The sequence below is a fragment of the Anarrhichthys ocellatus genome, unplaced genomic scaffold (genome assembly GCF_004355925.1).
Source record: "Anarrhichthys ocellatus isolate YVR2014 unplaced genomic scaffold, GSC_Weel_1.0 scaffold32, whole genome shotgun sequence".
NCBI lineage: Eukaryota > Metazoa > Chordata > Actinopteri > Perciformes > Anarhichadidae > Anarrhichthys > Anarrhichthys ocellatus.
The window spans coordinates 4,744,690-4,764,328 of record NW_022280062.1 but is presented as its reverse complement, the minus strand read 5'-3'; the positions used below and the strand labels follow the sequence as shown (position 1 = coordinate 4,764,328).

General features: G+C 42.3%; 1 protein-coding gene across 2 annotated transcripts in view; it reads left to right on the top strand.

Moving 5' to 3' along the window:
- The window catches only part of LOC116393046 (guanine nucleotide-binding protein G(olf) subunit alpha), a 43,366-nt gene extending 23,889 nt beyond the window's left edge, over window positions 1-19,477 (top strand). For both annotated transcript variants that reach the window (XM_031864945.1, XM_031864946.1), the window contains exons 6-12: window positions 10,103-10,157; window positions 10,269-10,342; window positions 13,143-13,201; window positions 13,375-13,495; window positions 14,328-14,458; window positions 14,547-14,614; window positions 17,042-19,477. In XM_031864945.1, coding sequence (XP_031720805.1) covers window positions 10,103-10,157; window positions 10,269-10,342; window positions 13,143-13,201; window positions 13,375-13,495; window positions 14,328-14,458; window positions 14,547-14,614; window positions 17,042-17,188 — 655 coding nt within the window. In that variant the 3' untranslated portion in view covers window positions 17,189-19,477. The remainder of the gene's footprint in view (window positions 1-10,102; window positions 10,158-10,268; window positions 10,343-13,142; window positions 13,202-13,374; window positions 13,496-14,327; window positions 14,459-14,546; window positions 14,615-17,041) is intronic.
- Window positions 19,478-19,639: the final 162 nt, after the last annotated feature.

Here is a 19,639-nt window from a genome sequence, read left to right as displayed (position 1 = left end):
AGAAAAGCAACAGCAGAGAGGATGTTGCAGAACACATGTTGTTTCCTATATGAAGCTATCCCTTAAAATGCGTGTGTAAATCCAACATTTAACATATTCAAGTGTATCAGTAGGGCCTGAGATTTAGTGTAACTTTAATTGTTAATGGGTCTTTTTGTCCGTAAGGTTAGTGTTTTAAAGTGCCCTGGATGTCGTTTGAAGTTGTAGATGTTTTATTTTAGAAGGCTTTCAGCCTGCCTGGGCATTTTGAAATAGTTGAGCTAAAGCTGCCCAGCATAGCATGCTACATGCCACAAGATTAGCTCCACGGCCACGGTGTGTTTTTATGTAGTTTCAGAGAACAGAGGCTCTGACAGCCTGTATTTAGCTTATAAATGAGTTGGATCACATTTGAAAGCAGGCACTGCTTCATTCAAAATACAATAAACCATTTGAATCGTATATATTTGAAATCTAAATCGATACATGAAAAACTCCAATGAGTCAACACAATTGCCTTTTTTTCCTGTTGAGTATCTCACTTTACATTTCAACTTAGCAGAATTGTGTCATGTTTAGATTGTTTGTAGGCTCTTGTTAATTGCTAGTTTTGTCTCTCTGAATGTTTAATATGAACAGCGCCGCAGAGAGAAATGGGAATTTATGTTCCACTTAAAGAAGGGGAATTGTGTCTATAAATAGAATTTTATTTTTGGGTTAAAATGTGCGTCCATTTTAAAGGACAGAGAGAGACACAGCGCGAGGCTGGTGAATGGCGGATATCTGCGAGTATGTTGCTGTGTGCCGACTACACACACGCACACACACGTACAGTACACACACACAAACACATACCTTTCTCTCTCTTACACACACACACACACACCCTGCTGTTGACCAGGAGTGTAAAGGCACAGACTGCTGGAGGACAGCAGTGGCGCTGCAGGTTCCCTGCTCAGAGATTGTGGAATGGTCGTCCATAGACCCCCCCTTCTCTTCCTCTTCTCTCTCTCTCTCGCTCTCTCGCTCTCTCTCTCTCGCTCTCGCTCTCTCGCTCCACTGTGGCCCCCCCCCCCCTCTCCCCCCCCCCCCCCCCCCCCCCCCACCCCCCTTAGAGCTTATGTAAACTAGCTGTGGAGCCAGGGCAAGCTGAGGCTATTTTTAGCAGCAGCACTGCAGAGCAGAAACTGGCGGAGGGTCACGTGTGCGCAGCTGAATCAAAGGGAGTATCCCGGCAATGCGCTGTAAACAAAGGGAAGGTCAGTAGCAGAAGGTGAGACACAAAACGCCTCTGTGTTGGTTTTGTGTGTGTGTGTGAGCGACTACGTACCGCCTGGCCATACCTGTTCTCCTCCTAATGCCCTGACATAAAACAAATCATTGCCATTGTATGAATGCACCCATATGCTTTCCTGCTTGCTCAGTCCCCCCCCCCCCCCCCCTCCACACACACACACACACACACACACACAGCTCAACCATTTCTGCCACTGCTAGAGACCGAGTGGAGTGGGGGGGCTGAATTGATCAAAGCAGGGTTTGACACGCAAGGAGACATTTTGCTGTCTAATCATGACAGGGGCTCCCAGCTCCACACACTCTCCCTGTTGCTGCCGAGTCGGCCTATCACAGTGAGCAGCAGCAGCAGCATACTTGGAGCCGTGCAAAATCCACCAAAAACCACATGACAATGTGTGTTTAGCATCGACATTAGCATATTTTTGTATCACATGGGGGAGCTTTTCAAACCCTCAGCGCCCACTTGGCCTGGTTGTGTGCTGTAGCTAAGGTTGTGTAGCCTGCAGGCCTGGCTAGCAGTGAGGCTAGCAGCTAGCCGTGTAGAGCCACACCCAGGCAAAAGGTCTCCCTCCACCTTGGCCGCTAGTCAAACAAGCTTCAACTTTCACCTCCGGTGGAATGTGGTCAAAGGGGGGCACAGAGCTATTTATAGAAACCTTTTATATTTTTCTGTCACGGCGGTTTGTTTGCCAAGACGGCTCTAGCTGTTGGCTGTGTCATCGGGCCGGGCTGAAGGTGGTAGCTTGGAGGCTAACTTAAGTAAACATTTGGCTCTAGAACAAGCCATGGTTGGGCAGTTTGGTTGGATGATTTATTGTTGTGTGCATTCTTAACCTGAGATTCTGCAGCTTTTCTGTACTGACCAGATAGGTGAGGAGCCCATCTTAATGTGTCCTGACAAAACAATACGTTATGTCAGGAGAACGTCCGGTTCCTCTTGCGGTTGTGGTTCTTCAGAGTGATACTGTACTCTGGAACAATATTTATTTAGAAATGTAACTCCAGTCCCCACCTATTGTGTTTTTTCAGCTGCTACAGGTTAAACAAAGGTGTAATGTACTTACATGTTCCTTTGTGGTACTTGCTAATTTGTCTTGCTATGTCTGCTGGAGCTAAAACAAACAGATTAGTCCATCAACAGAAAATGAATCTGCAACTATTTCGGTCACCAACAAATCATTTTATTTATTTTAGTTATTTCTCAAGCAAAAATGTCCCGTTGGCTAGATTTCTATAATTGAATGTGTTGGTCAGACACGATAAGGGTATTTGTCACTATGTCCTAAACACTTTATAGACCTCTTAAGTAAGAAATTGACAGATTGATCAATACTGGAAACCGTGTGCTTTTTGATTTTCTTTTTATATACTGACTTTACTGGAAACTATCAATTGTTGACATTGAAACATATAAACCGGCAGCACATACATACATACATATGTGTTGTCACAGGGTTTATTCAAACATACACATCTCTCGTGTTTTTGACTTGAAAGATGCTAATTGTGCATTCAGCGGAAAGCACAATTAGAAACCCACACTACCTGTATCTCTAGACAAAGTTTGGTGTGCCACTTCCAGCCCATTATATTCAGAAAGTAGAGATGACTTGATTTTGAGTTGAAGGGAACATCACTCGCAACTAAATTGTTTGACATTATCTTTAGCACATTTTAGAGTTGTGTAGTAGTGGAGTGAAAGGATAGAAAGTGGATTTTATTTAGTTAAATGGGGATACATTTGACTAAATAGCAAGTTGACCAAGATTACCCGTGTTGGGTTGTCTGACACTACTTTTCTCACCTGTTCGTTGGTGAAGTAATGACTCTGTACAAGTATCCCATTAATCACCAACATGTGGGGTGGATGTGTTGCTTTCTCCATGGAGGCTGTTACGAAGCTGTCACGAAGCTGTCACAACATCACCACAGTTCAGTTACCACTCGACCATAAAGAATCCAGCGGGCTTTACCATAACCGGGCCCGTGTCATGGGACTCTCATCGACTGCTCCGTGACTTGTAACATCCTTATCAATCCCCACGGTTCAGCTCTCAACTCATTTAACCCCGCTCGTCTAATTTATCACCACTGACGCCGCGTCATGCCACCATGTTGCCGCAGACTTTGTCTCTTTACGTACTACAGAAGACCAGACGTTACATTCCTCCCCCTGACTGAAAATGTGACTTATTTTTGGTTGTGTGCTTGAGACGGTGGCACTCTAAAATAATCTGTCTTCATAAGCCTAAATTTGCTGTGCCCTCCCACCAAAGACACACACGCATACCATGTAGAAAGCTAGCACAGAGGACGGTTCTGCTTTGTGTTGATGTATGGGAGAGTCTGGGAATGGAAGGATACAAGTACGGCCTGGCTTAGGAAGAGAGACAGGGAGAGAGAGGGAGAGGGAGAGAGAGGAGCGGTATGGACCGACTGGGGTTGCCATGGGAACCCAGCTGCTAAAAGCAGGCAGGGTCAGTGTGGAAGAGAGGCGGTGTGCAGCAGGATGCCACCCGGAGGCCAGTCTGTGAACTACACAAACAGCACACAGGCCTTGACAACTCGACTTCTGGCTCAGAATGTGCATGTTTAAAACCTCAGAATAAGATTTAAAAAATAGATTAAACATTTTTTTAATGGAGGTATTAATTCCTTGTGTGTGGATTTGGTTCGTTTCTAATCGCCAGTCAGCACGGCTTGGTTCAGGCTTATGCAATCTGCACCGATCCCTGTCTGATATTAATGGTTATTGACTTTTGATTAGGGGAAAAGAGGAAAAGCTCATTTTCACTGGGTCACCGGTTGACTTCCAAGCGGAACAACTAATTTGACATGGAGGCCGTGGTTGTTTACAGGCGAGAGAATTGAAACCTACTCGATATTCGCTGATTAGTCTATTTTTATTTTGTTTTCTATTTTTGGCACAGACTAATTCAGTAGCTGACAGATAGCGTATCGATGTTGGGCCTGAACATTATTTCGAGAAACCCATCAGCCAATTTCCCTGTGAGAACTGTAGCTGGGAGCTCCACTCGGGACACAGTTCAGACCGGACCTTCCCCCCCCCAGAGTCTATTTGAAGCAGGGAGTAATGTAATGTAATGGTCCACGTGGACGTTGAGCAGAGACAAAAGGGCATTACAATGTATTTCTCATTTTTATACAACACCTTTGAAAACCATGACTTGATGCGGCCCTGGAAGGCGAATCGGGCGGCCTTGAGATAAAGCAGGCGCTTTTTGTTTACACAAGATTTGGTTTGACTTTCAGGAGTGTCTCCGTTCCTGCTCCTATATTTAGGAAGTACCCACTGAGCCGTTGATGGATTTGTCTAGTTTCAGATCCATCTCCCAAACTGCACAGTGTTCCTGTTTGGATGGATGAGTTGAACCCGGGGCTCAGATCTTTCCACCAGGTGACCAGGATCCTGCACAGCTCCACCTTCACGTCGTCCTCCTGCACTTGTGTGCGTGTGCGTGTGCGTGTGCGTGTGCGTGTGCGTGTGTGCGTGTATGCGCGTGTGTGTGTGAGTTCTGTAGCAGCTCCATACTTCTGACAGCCTGTGGTGTGTAGTGTAGCCCGGGTTTGTTAGGCTACTGGGTGTTTTGTGAGACGAGACAGATGAAGCATGAAGGAAAAGTGTATTCATATTAGATTACAGTTCGAAATCATTTTAGGAATGATCAAAGCATTGCTTACATTTAAATTTGTTTTAATTGATTCATTGATTGACAGACAATCAATCAGCAACTATTTTGGTAATTCAGTCATTTTTTTAAAGCATTGTGGTGTGATGTGATGACTTTCTACTTATCTCTGTTATATATCATTTTAAACCGAACATCTTTGTGTTTTGGACTGTTGGTCGGAATTTTTTTTGGCATTTTACAGACGAAGTGTTAAAAATGAATCGCCCATTTATGGATATTGAAAGTAATTGTTGGTTAAAGCCGTAGATGATTTCATTTGATGATTGAAATGTTTTTCCTGTTCCTTTTTAAATCTGTTTATTTAGTGTCCTGTTTAATAATGAGCAGTCATTGTTGTTCCTGTCATGGTTCTGCTTTTGCACTTCCCGGAGGTAATTTGCTTGTCAAACAGTGTGGTCGCTACAGTGATGCCGTTTAACGTAAAGTTACCGTCAGGAACTTTAACTTCCTTAAGGTGATGCTCTTCTGTATTTTCATTCAGCGATGTTTGAAATCGCTGCTCATACTCCGGTTGCTTTCCTATTTATTCTAAATTAATGTCATGGATTGTTCTCTTTGGTCATGGAACAATAAAAAAAAAAATACAAAATGAGCTGTAGTGAAAGATATGTTTGGGCATTAACAAAAACATTTGAATAGAGCGTGGTGGGGCTGCTGCCATGTCTAGCAGTGAGTTTTAAAGCACTGTCACCAGTCAGATGGAGACCAAAGTGAAAGTCCATTATGCTGGCCCGAGTGCTGGCCTGAGCCGCTCAAAATATGGAAACTATTGATCGGATCCTCTGCACTGCTAATTAAAGATGGTCCACTATTTGTAAAAAGTCAACCCAATTATCAAATGAGCACATGAGGCTGGGAGCTGTTGGTTGGTGTGAAGGTTGCCGGTCTGTTGGAGGGGACTTTTTCCAGTCTTTATTTCGGCATTGTTGTAACTTTTCACCCTCATTTTATCCACAACTGGCCCTAGTTTTGTGTTGTCTTGATGAATTCAGATTGTTTACAATATTTGGATGAAGTTGTTACTGATTAGTTCACTTCACTTCCAGTTGGCTACTTTATTCTAGTTGTAGCTTTATTTGTATTTCGGCCTGTTTGTTTATTTGTTTGTTTTGGCTCTATGAAAGCGACCTAATGGTGCGAGAGCTTGTATCAGTGTTGTGGTTCAGGGAGAAGCCCCCCGTGGAGCTGGGTGACCCATGTCCCTGTGTCAAGCGTTTTTAATGCCCCCCCCCGCTGCTGTACCACCACCACCATCTTCCCTCTGCCCCCTTTTTCTGCTCAATGGGCAGCAACATGTGACCCCCGGACCACGTGGGGGCCAAGGCCTGAGGCCCCCGGAGGTGTGTATATTCATGCCTCCGTCTGTGTTTTATGGAAAGATGAGTCCAATGCCACAGAAAGACCAGGCCAAGTCAAGTGATACTGTCCTCAACAAAGACTATACATAGCAACACAGACTGGCCTGCAGGACGAGTACAGTCTATTTTGGCTAAATACAGAGACAACCCCGCTGCACAGACAGAGAGACTTTAATAGTCCAGACAGTAGATTCCCTTTTTTATTCAACCTGCCAATTAAGTACAAACTGGCGTGGACAAGTAAAAGATAAACGTGAAGTCACAGCTGGATTAATGTGGTTCGATAGTTTGGAACAGACGCTGAAGTGGAAAAAGCAAAGCGACAAATTCATAACAAATAATAAACCATAATAAATGTATTGTGCACAGACACACTGGTGGCCTGTTCTCCCTCAAATCTACAAATTTGACAAAATGACCACATCACATAACGATCCTTGATGCCAGCAGAGAGCCGTTCTGGGAGGAAATTGAAGAAACCAAACCAAACCGCAGATTTCACTGGACCTGAAACCCAGCTCGTCTATTTGTAGCGCTCGACCAGAACATCCGTAGCCTCTGAAAGCGGCACCCAAACCTTTTGATAAGGCTTTATCTGGACCACCACTCGGTAATCAGAGTTATCTTTGCTCTTGTTTTTTTTTACTCAATCCAGGACCCTCGTTCTTTTTTTTTTCTTTTCTTCCTGGGACTATATTTGGCTCTCCAGTGCTCTACCAATAGTACTTCTGTCACATGGCAGTCACAAAGCGCTCAGTAATTATAACCTAGCTAGGTTTCTGCAAGGAAGGCTGACTAAAAATACTCCCACATTGTTGCAGCGATGAGGCGAAAGCGGGACGTTTTTGGAGGTTTTGTTGATGTTTTTGCTTGTGAGTCGGTGTCTGCTCAGGGGAGACGAGTGTTTGTGATACTCGGCTCTATACTGTGTCTTTTCAAATGCGGTGCAGTTTTAATGGGTTTGCTGGATGTGTTCGCCTTGGTTCCAGGGAAGGACAAATTGAAATGTAGATATAATTAATAGTGCGATTTGCTAAATGTGGTTCTTGAACAATGCCGACGTACATCTCTGCATGTTGCCGAGTGTGACTCCACATTTGTGTTACTATTTCAACATGATGTGTGTAGTTTTCTTTCTTGGTCCTAGTTCCAGCTTCTCGGTTGTGAGAATTTGCTTCTGTGTTTTATGTGATGATAAACTGAATATCTGTAGGTTTAACCCGGCCATAATGAGCAAATTGATGACGCAAGCTTGGATTTTAGGAAATGTGGTGGACATGTGTCACTATCTTTTGACATTTTATAGGTTAAACAATCAATGAATGAATAACTAAATACCAGCTGTATTTAGTTCTTACTGCCCACTAGAGTCAGCAGAAATCATGTTAAACTGGGTGTTTAATGAAATAATTGCCGGGTGACAAATAAGGAAAAACTCCATTCTCATACATATTGTCTTATAGAAATAAAAATAAAGTAACAAGTGTCCAAACGTCCGTTTGTAAGTTAAAGACAGGTGTGGAGAATTGTGGGAGTTTTTCTTACGGGATCAGACCTCTGGTCAGCCTGGGGAGACTGACTTGGCACACACACACACACACACACACACACACACACACACACACACACACACACACGTGATCTGGTTAATAAGTACATAATGTTACGTGCACTAAAATAATGAATACAGAATTTTTAGATGACACTTTACTCCGTGGTAACACGCAGCGTGCATTTGTCATTTTAGTGAGATTGCAAATACTAAATCAACAAGCCAATAAAAACAAGAAATATATCTTTTTGCATAACATTTCCTCGTGCAGATGCATGTTCAATGCTACCTTTCTTTATGTCTGGTGGAACAGTAGACGCATGTACTCTGTGTGAGAAAGTCTAGTGCTCCTTCAGAAATAGCCTTACTTCTGCGTTTGTGTGGACCGTGTGAGGCAGAAATAACGTCGGTGTGATGAAAACAGTGTTGTCGGAGCATATGAGCATTGTCTCTGTTATCTAATGGTTCATAATAGAGCATTCGTTCTCCGCTGTGTGTTAGGTTGTGCTACTTTTAGGGGTTGAATTGAGAAAAGAACTGACGGCCAACCCCCCGGCTGAAACCATACAAAACAACCTGACTTACTGATCGTATGTGCATCAGGTTTCTTGTCGCCATGTTGACTTTTCTGGTGACATCCTGAAGCTACAGACGGTTTGAGTAAAACATTAAGTGTGATGAGACGGTCCACATCTGTGTCCTACATACTGGATTCACTTCAGCTTTAAGCTCCACAAATACCTGACGCACCTTTATTTCCTCTGCTGTGTATTTTTATTAATTTGTACCATTCTCTCCAGAGTAGTTTTATTTACAATTTTATTTTACAATTGTTACAATTCTCAAAATGTTTGCTTCGGGCCCTGGCTAATTTGGAGCTCCAGTGTGGCCTGCTGCTGGTCCTGTAGTAAAAGTCAGTTCAGGTAACAGAAGGGGAGGCATTATGTGTCATAATGTACCTTAAATACCTGTGTAGTGCTTGTCCCACAGCAGTGTAGTAACATAGATCTAAATACATTTACCTGTTTAAGGCCATATTACACTTATCTTATCTATGTCCTTTTCTCACGAGCTGCAACCTCCGATCATGTGGAGAAACGGTGTTTTTGGACCTTCATCTTGGTGTGAACTATAGACACTTAAAACTAGATTATTTTATAAGTGTGCAAGATTTTAAAAACGACATGAAGGATCATTTTGAGCACTGAATGAAAACATCTCGATTGATGCAATTTGCTGGTTTGTTTTAAGTCTGCCGTCATTTTACGTGAGTTTTTTTTAATGGCTATTTTAGATTTGAACTCTTTGCTGTTCTGTTCTTTATCTGGGTTTTTATGTGGTGAAGCTTTTATGCTGCCATCTTGGCCGGGACCCCTTTCGAAAAGAGATTCAAAATCTCAATGGGATTATCCTGGCTAAATAAAGGTTGAAAAAAAAAATAGGTTAAAAAAAGAAGTATGTATGTGTGTATATACACATGCATGCATGCATACATACATACATACATACATATATATAGTGGCCCTTCGACCAGCATTGTTGGAGTCCCTTTGATTGTGTGATCCAGATCATCCAGGGGCCTCGGTGTCCTGAGCCTGCTGTGCTGCAGAGAGGCCCAGCTGCTGCTGCTGCTGCTGCTTCTGCCGCCGCTGCTGCTGCTGCACATTCTCTCTCAGTAGTGAAGAGACGGCAACAGCAAACTGTCTAACCTCCACAATAACCGCCTTATGTAATCACTCTGGCTAGAGACAGACCAAAATAGCCCAGACTGAGCAGCCCTGCCCTCTTGTGGCAACCAGCTGCCTAAACACCGGCCTACCGAGCCTCTACAGGCAGTCAGACATGGCGGCCGCCTTTAGCAGCATCCAGTGCAGCTCACATGAACATCCAAAGGACGGTTTGAGCATACGCAGCACAAGAGGTTTAATGAATGAACAGTTGTGGCATGGGATCAGATTTGACAATTGCAGTTGAAGAGAGAGGTTGAAATGAATAGATAAGATTGTGTTGGGATTTTTGGTGGAGTTTTTCCTGTACCAATGTGAGGGTCCCGGGACAGAGGATGACGCATGTGTCCAGATTGTAAAGCCCTCTGAGGCAAATTTGTGATTTTGGGCTTTCCAAAATTAATTGAGTTGAATCTTAATAACTTTCATGTTCCCGCAGCAAAATCTTAGTCTGTACTGTTTCTGTCGTTGCAGTTTCCTGGACAGAATTGACTCTGTAAGACAGAACGACTACACACCAACAGACCAGGTCAGTCCATTATCCTGCACAGTTCACACTTTGGAAATCACTTCCAAAAGCTTGTTTGTCTTAAGTTTTTTTTTACTGAATCGAATATGTCTTCATCTCCACGTTCTACAGGACCTGCTACGCTGCCGAGTGTTGACTTCAGGGATTTTCGAGACGAGGTTCCAAGTAGACAAAGTGAACTTTCAGTAAGTGTTGCTCAGACATCAAACACACATGATGTAAACATGTTTTCCCTTTGCTTTTTAATTTGTTGTCGTTAATTCTTTATTGCAAAGACATGCTCCATCCATTATGTAGAGCAAATCATATTTCATTTTTCATTTGCCAAGTACTTTGTTAGTAACTTCTATACGTTTAGATGATTTCAGAAAAAGACTGCCTACATACATTTGTAATCGCCCCAAAAAGGACATAAGGACATTTTTTTTCACACTATTTGTTTTGCCTTTTCACCACAGACAGACAACACATACACGCAAAAAAATAAATTAACAAAAAAAAAAGGATCTGGATTGCTCTCTCTTCAAAAACATGATGACTCCTGTGAAATATTCAGGTTGTGTTATCGTTGACATGTAAACATCGTCCATTTCTCCCACTTCTCACGACATCGCTCCACTTGAGCTCTTATTCTCTGAGTTAACAGTTCCATATCAGACATTTCAGTCACAATTTGCAGCCATCCATCTTGTGATGGTGGTTCTGCCTTGTGCCATCTCTTCGTGATAGCCTTCTTACAAGCTGCTAGAGAAACATACATGACTTGGGTATATCATAGCCCAGAATTTGGACTATAACCGTATGGACATTTCCCCAAAACTGCAATTTCCGGACATAGCCAAAATACATGGGAGTGGTTTACATTTACGGCCCCACATTTCCTCCAACATGGCTGGACAACAGACAGACATTTCTTTGTAATTTGGGGAGTAATAAAGGATCTGATTACATTCTTCCAACAATGTTCTCTCCAAGTACGCAAGGATGTTGAAGACTGTTGTGTCCTCCAAATATTCAACCATTCATCCGCTGTAATATTCACACCAAGTTCTTGTTCCCATTTTAGTTTTACATAAAATGCTGTATTTCCTAATTTTTCCATCAGGTGTTGATATATAGTCAATGATTCTATACTTCTTTGAGTTGTAAACTCCTATTATGGTTCTAATTATTCCATTTTTATCCAAGTTCATTTTGTGCTTTATTTCTCTGTCGAAAAAGTCCCTTAATTGCAGATATCTGAAATGGTCCTGGTTATTTAGTGAGTGTTTGTCTTTCAGCTCCTGGAAACTCACAACACTCCCGTCTTCAATGCGGTTATTCCGTGTGAAATCCATTGTTTGAACCTCAGATCGAGAGTACCCGGGACAAAATGTCTATTGTAGGCTATCCATTGTAGAAGCCTGAGCTCTTCTTCTAATCTGTATTTTCGTACCAGTTTAAACCACATCTCTAACGTAAATCGGGTGACAACATACTTTTTTTTATGGTACAAGATTACACTAGTACTGTAAATCAGAGAAAATTAAAGCCATTTTCAAACACAGAAAATCAAAAATATCCATCCTTGGAAATATCCTTCCAGCCAAAAACAGAAACAAGAATGTCTCCCAAAATAAGTAGATTTCTTGGAAATGGATAAAAAAAGAGAAGGTCCTAAAGCGGTTGTGCAAGTGCTTCCTCCTGCCCCACTTAAGGATAGTCACTACAGGTGAAAAGGGTAAATATTGTATCTCTAAATATGCAAATGAGGCAGTATTTTGTGCTTATTTGCATGAATTTCCAGAAATCTGAACATTGGATAAAGCCAGGTTCAAAATTCATGTTTCATTTTGGTGACATGTTAAAGTCAAATGTTTTTATAGAGGGAATTTTAAATATCGCTTTGTGTCACTCCAAGCATCAGAAAATACCGTCAACAATAGTAAAAGTTCCATTAATCAGGCTATGAATACTATATGAACAGACCTCACTGTGAAACCCTTCAGAATATAGATGGGAAGGAAGCTGTTAAGTTTTTTTTTTTTAAATTTATTTTTTAATTTTTTAATTTTTTTAAAAAATTTTTATTTTTTTATAAAGCGACCTTTAAAGATGTGTATTTAAAAATTCTGTCATATTCCTGAAAAGGAGGCTCTCCAGGCGGTTTCCAGTTTGTGCAAATAATTTGTTGTCAAATCATTGATGAGATGATGCACTTTTTAAACCATTTGATTGCTTTTTGCACCACTGTTTTACCATTGCCATCTTGGGTGTCGCCTCGGTCTTGTGTTAAATCTGAAATGTCATAAGTTCATACCGCGTAACGATAATGAACAAAGCGCTGAACCCCGACCTGCTCGGCGGCTGGAAGCGGAGCTTGATGTCATTACCTAAAATGTAAAATGAAATCTCTGTGGTCGACTGAGCCAGTTGAAAGTTTTGAACATTATTTGCAGTAGAGCAACCAGTAAAAGTAAATGTTTCATAAGTGTTGATGACCCATTTCTAAAGTTGCAGACACAACAGACGTATTCTACCATCTGAAATGGGCCTTTGTATGAAATTATATCATGCTGAATGATTGATATAAAAGCCCTGGGACATGACTTCCCCCTTTTTCATTATTGAGCTTTGATGACTTCCAAATATCCAGCCAGGGTCGCACAGGATACCGAGTATGTGCAAATAATGCTGTTCTTCATATTATTTATTAATCAATTGTTTATTCATGTACCCAGACTCGTCCCATTAGGATCTACGATCTCATTTTGCAAAGCAGACCTAAGATCAGGATCAGATTCAGCTCGAGGCCGAAAAACAAATGTTTTGTGATCATCCAACAAACGAATAATTATTAAAAATAAAACTGGCTCGTAAACGTTCTCAGGCCGGCCAACTGCAGTACAACATGTACCTGACGTCCCACTAGAAACTCTGTGATTAAAGAGGGCAACAGTGAACGTGTTGTTGTGAGTCTGACCCAGTATTTTGTCTCCTCCATAGCATGTTTGATGTTGGAGGCCAGAGAGATGAAAGGAGAAAATGGATCCAGTGCTTTAACGGTGAGACTTTCAGCCTTTTCTGTTCTTGATCGTCTTCAAATAGCCTCGCTGTACAACACATTCACCTCCTGTCACAGAAATATTTTCTGCCAGCTCTTATTGTTTGGGTTATCCCTCCTCACATGTGACGTCACAAAGCTGTCCTGATAGTAGTCCCTCTCCTCTCCTTCTAGACGTCACTGCTATCATCTTCGTGGTGGCCAGCAGCAGCTACAACATGGTAATAAGGGAAGACAATAACACCAACAGGCTACGGGAAGCCCTGGACCTCTTCCGCAGTATTTGGAACAACAGGTGAGTCAGAAACATGAATGAAGTTTGAGCCCAGTGGTGAATTCTCGCGTTGGGTCCTTTCCCTGCTGTGTTATCCCTTTCTTGCTTAAATTATATAATAAAATATATTTTTAGGGGGTGATTTACAAAGCTAGTTATTTTGAAATCTAAATGTTCTCAAGAATTCACAAAAAAAACATAGTAATTCAAACATAATGTCAAAGACTAGTTACATTTAAATGTCCACGCGTCAGTCACGATGCATCTTCAGGTGGAGACGAGCTCACGTTCCCTCGCATGCAGTGACACGAAATCTATCAGGTTTTAAGAGGAGAAGAGTGAAGAGAGAGACAAGCTACCCCAGTAGCTGCTCTGAAGCATGCGGTGAGAAAATATGACCCCAAATACAATGAATTTGTATTTATAATGTCAGGCAGTGATGGGTGAGGGTGAGCAGAATGTTTATTTTGGTCATTACAGCCGACAGTGGCGTAACGCATGTAACGCATTTATTGCCCAGTTTAATCATTAATGATTGCTCCTTATTTCCTGTCGGCTCTTTACTCTCACAATTGCTAATGACAACATAAAAACACCTCCCTGAATCAACATATTTTCATGTTTTCATTATCAACACTGCCGTGTGTCATAGAAACTGAACTGATGTTCAAGTGACCCGTAGTTCTATCTCTTGACTTTCTTTGAGCAAATTAGATAACGGTGGTCTAATTTTAAGTTTTACTTCCAAAAATCAGAAACACCTAAATATTCTGTGTAATAGCTGACATTCCTATCGTTCCCCCCTCTTTATACACAACAGCGTTTCTTTAATGTCTCTTCTCTTGTTTTTCAGATGGTTACGCACTATATCGGTCATATTATTCCTGAACAAGCAGGACATGCTGGCTGAGAAAGTATTAGCTGGAAAATCCAAAATTGAAGACTACTTCCCCGAATATGCTCGCTACACCATACCAAATGAAGGTTTGTGGCCCGCTGAGACACCCAACGTGCTAATGGAGTTCCTCTTTACGTCGGTTAATGTTAAACTCTCAATCTGTGGTTCTTTTAGCAACTCCTGAACCTGGTGAAGACCCAAGAGTGACGAGAGCTAAGTTCTTCATCCGAGACGAGTTTCTTGTAAGTATACGTCTGTAAGTTTAGACTGTTTTAAAGTGGGATGAAGTCGACGGATGTCCAGCCGTAACAAGCATCAGCCATAAACTTAAGGCACACAGAGGGGGATTCAAACACATGTAGGCCTCTATTACTGATTTACGAGTATTAAGTAGATAGAGCATTGTGATTCGGTGTTAACAATTACCAGGCAATAACAACAACATAACGCTATTGTTTCAAAATACATTCAGTAATCAGAGCATTTACGTAGCAGCACTAGCAGAGTGCTAGATATGTTTTGAATTTATGAATGATTCGCTGTCAAAATCAGCTGTTTGACAAATAGAAACTCTCTGTCTCTGTAAGACAGCAGGCTAAGTACCCGAACTAAGGAACCATGTTGTGTCTTGTTTGCCTATCGATCTCCTCCGCGCCTACACGCTGCACCCTCGACACACAAATAGCGCCGTCCATGTTTCTGAAACACCGTCGTTGATAAACATTGCACGTGACGGGTAAAACATTTTGTTTGGGGACAGGCTTTTTCCAAAAGCGAGTCCTTCTGCACCTGAGTGCTCTGTACTTGCGCCTGGAGGGCAGGAGGGTGAGGTGGTGATTGAGTGGGTGTGTGGTGTCCTTTTTTTTTTTTTTTTTTTTACTGAGGTTGCAATGCGAGCAACGGCCTCATTGTATAGCTCTGTGAGGTATACTGTGGGGAGCCCAATGATCCTGGCAGTGTTGTTGGTTGTGCACGCGAGTTTGGCCCGTTTAATAAGTGACAACATGTTAAAGATGGAGGTGGAACAGTAGAGTAGAATGGGCTGAATGTTGCTCTGATACAGGAGGGGATGGGGGGGCAACATAGAGTCTTTTTAAGTTTGGCTGATAGTCTTTGATGGCTCCTTTTTTGATGTCTTCAGATGATGATGATGATGATGATGAGATGCTTTGCTTTGCTGACATTAAAGTGAAGATGGTGACCCTCGCACCACTGGGTGAAGTGTTCAACTGTGCTGTGATAGTCCAGAGCAGAGCGGTTGTCTGTGGGAAGGATCCTAACAGGAGGAGGAGGTGCAGCATCATCTGTGCTCCTCTTATCCAGGCTGTCAAAGCCGGCGTAGAATGTACTGAAATTCTTTTGCACAGGATTCTGGGTCGCTTACAGCACACAGGTTGGGTTTGTGTTCACACCCATTTAGTGGTTCAAGCTCTGAAATGCCTGCTTGGTGTTCATATTGCCGAATTCAAATTCGTCTCTGGATTTCAGTTTTTCCCTGAACACCACATTTTTATTCGCCGATCTGCCATTTTTGAGGCGAGCCCAGTCTTTGAGCCTAAAGGCTTTGAACCTTCTCCCTCTGGCTCTGTTTTATTTGGGGAGTAATCCAAGGTTGTTGTTTTTTATCCTCTTAACTTGAATGGTGCTGTTTATGTAGACGTTTATATAATCTGTAATGACAGAAACCATATCATTCAGATCTCCATTGAAAATGCTCCAGTCAGTGCATGCCAGGGAGCCCTGGAGTTGAACAATGGTGTCCTCCCACCACTCTGGGGCGATGTAACATTGTGGTTTATGATGTTTCACTTCCTGTTTGTACACAAGGACCCAACCACAGTGGACAGCCTTCTCCACACCGTTCATCGAGCTGGGTGTATTTCACCTACTGTATGTGAAGTAAACCGTTCTCAAATCAACTTCACATCCAATTAATAACTATATATGATCCGTATATATGACAAAAGGCATCGACAACTACCTCCTTGTTTGTCATTCTCTTGTCTATTGCCCTCATGTCCTCGCTTTAAGTGTCCCAGTCATCGCAACCCCCCCCCCCCCCTATGTTGTAAGGTCAAGAACAAACTCTTTCAAGACATTTAATCACAAGTCCCCCTTCTTTCCTTTCATGAGTTGTCCGGTGTCTTGTTGTTTTTCTTTCATAATTTAAAAATAATGGCCCTTGTGATTTAGCTGAATAACCAACATTGGCTTAATTTAGTCTAATATAGGGCTGCCTTTTTTGGCCCTGGAGGTCAGTTATCTCACTTACTAGTAGGGACAGTAGAAGGGTTGGCTAGCTGCAACTGTGTACCTGTGTTTGGATACTGAAGAATTATTTGTACTGCAACAAACTCAGATTAATGCGGCCTCACAACAGTCATCCTGTGTGCACTGTATCTAGTCCGCTGCAGCAGAATAACACCAGCTCAGCTTTATAAAGACCAAGTGGATATCCTGAAAACAATCTTCTTAAATGATACGGTTTGGTTGGCATTGTTGGTAAAAAAAACTCATTGAGAAGTTGAAGTTACAGAGACAGGAAGTGGTTTTATTTCATACAGAGCAGCACACCTGAGGATTAAAGGAATTCAGAGACCAGTTAAAGGTAGAAAGGGGTTTCAAATTCTATTTCCTCCCTCTTAAAGTCTTCTGTCTCTTCTCCTCAGCGGATCAGCACTGCGAGTGGCGACGGCAGACATTACTGCTACCCCCACTTCACCTGCGCCGTGGACACAGAGAACATCCGGCGGGTGTTCAACGACTGCCGGGACATCATCCAGAGAATGCACCTGCGGCAGTACGAACTCTTGTGATGGGAGACCGCCTCCGTCAGCCTTCTGTGTTTTTCTCCATCATTCTGCATCCTTGACGAACCCTTCCTTCTCTTCCTCCTCCTCCTTCATCCTTACTCCTCCCCCCTCCTCCCCCCAGAGAAACCCTCAACAACCCCCTGACCACCCCTCCTGTCGAGGACTATGAAGTACTACTGAAGTGTGTCAAATCCTCTTCCTCTTCTTAACTTCTTAGCATTTTGTACTTCTCTTTTTTTTCTCTCTCTCTCTCTCTCTCTCTCTCTCTCTCTCTCTCTCTCTCTCTGAGACCGATTCATCCCCATTTCACCGATTGTGAGAGGAAGGTTGGGGAACAAAGTTGTTGCGTGCCGCTTCTTGTTTTCTTCTTTTTCTTTTAATCCTTCCTTTTGAATGCCTTGATTTTTTGTCATTCCACTAAGCCTTGGGCTACCTCCTTTTCTTTTTTTTTTTGCCCCTTTGTGTCCTTCTGTTGTTGTTTTTTTGGCTTTGTCATTGGACCTGGACTGGTGGGTGTGGATACATAAAAACACACCTACAGGACCTCAGTGTAGAGGCAGTGTGTGTGTGAGATGAAGAGCAGGAGGAATGCCATGTGAGCGAGTGTGTGTGTGTGTGAGTGTGTGTGTGTTTTGTTATGTTTGTGTGTCACCTGCCGGTTAAAGCTGGCATCGCCACCATCACCTTTGCCCCCCTTTTTAAATTTTTTTTGCCCCGTCACCCCCTCTGAGCCGCTTCTTCTCTCCGTGTGGGAGACGACTGGACGACACCGGAGAGCAACGGGAGAGGACGGAGGGGAACCGAATGGATGAAGAGATAAATGCACTTTGCATCAGGTTCCTTAATAACTTCTTTTTTTTTTTTTTTTTTTTTTTCCAGAGGAAGCATACACACAATGTAGCATCACAATATTTATTACCCTGTCACGATGTTAGCTTGCCGAGCTGCAGGGTGCACCGAGCGGCCGAGAGACATGCGGAGCGAAAGATTAAAGTGGGAGTGGGGCAGGAACGACACGAAGAAGGATTTAAATGAAGGAAAAGGGACTGAGCTCTCTGCACCTTAGCCCTGCTGCCTCCACGGACTCGGACCGGCCTCCTTTTTCCACACAAACCATCCTTTTAGCATAGAAATACCGATGGGAGGGGAGGGTGGTAGAGGGACGGGAGAGAAAAACGTATTGTTCTCTTATTTTATTTTTTTTTTTTTTTGTTAACTTGTACACTGTGCAAGGTTGAATTATCCTGTACAGACTGTAAAATGTAATATTATTTTGTACAACTTAATTGAAAGAAAAACAAATCTACTTGTAGATCTTTGTGCCTTGATTATGGCTGTACCTGTAAATGAGCTCAGATGTAAGTATGTTTTCGACTGCGCTGTACAGCTTGATGTCAATCTCTATCAGCAGCGGAAGACTGCGGGTAGGGGACTTTCTCTGTAGAGTTTAGTTTTTTCTGGTTTATAAAAAAAAAAAGGAAATGCTGTTTAGTAAAAAATAAAAAATAGGGAAAAAATCCTAAAAACCTGTATACATTATGCAAATTAACCACTTACCTGCAGTGAAGACCAGATGTTGCAGCGCCATGCCTTTTGTTTTTCTTTTTTCTTTTTCGGTTTTCTTTTTCCTCCTTTTTCTTTCTTTTGAATTTCACAGCTTTAAACAAACATTGGAAATCCATTGAAAGTGTCCAAATTGCAACCTGGTGTTGTTTTAATAGGAACCAACGTTTTTTCGATATGAAGTGTGTCTGAGATCTGTACTGATGTGCGTGCCTGTGCGCATGTGTACATAAAACAAACATAGACTCACAGACGCATTGTGTGTATGTGTGTATGTGAGGGGCGAGTGTGCGTTGTGTGTAAAATTTTATAAATGTATGTACATGTAAATTTATAGGTCTATATAAATATATATGTACAATTATACATGTTTAATTATGTGTGTGCCTAGGTGTACATACCTATGTATGTATACGGTAAATATGTATACATACACACATAGGAAAGCATGTTTAGAATGGAGATGAATAAATGAGAGCGTGCAATATTAGTAATTCTTTGGTCCTTTGGAGCCATACCCAATGGCACAGGCACTATGAATGTGTGAGCAGCACCCAACAAGACAAGCTCTTCTCCTTGTACAAACAGCATCAGCCTTTTCTTCTGCTACAGTACACGTCTATCCCCAAAAGAGAGTGAACTGACTGGAGGTGCAAAAACCTTGTTTGGCCTGGGAGGATGATTAAATGACATTTTTATTTTCTTTAAATAAAGAGGCACATTAGAGGACTTTGCTTTATTTCCATCTTGGTGTCCAGATTTGTTTCCACTGAGTTCTTTTGTTTTGGTGGATGCGTCAGTGGAGTGGAGGGGGTCATACGCGCAGTAGAAGTAGTATGTGGGTGAGGAGGGCTGGGTACACGCAGTATCTTTACTGTGGTTTTAGCAGAA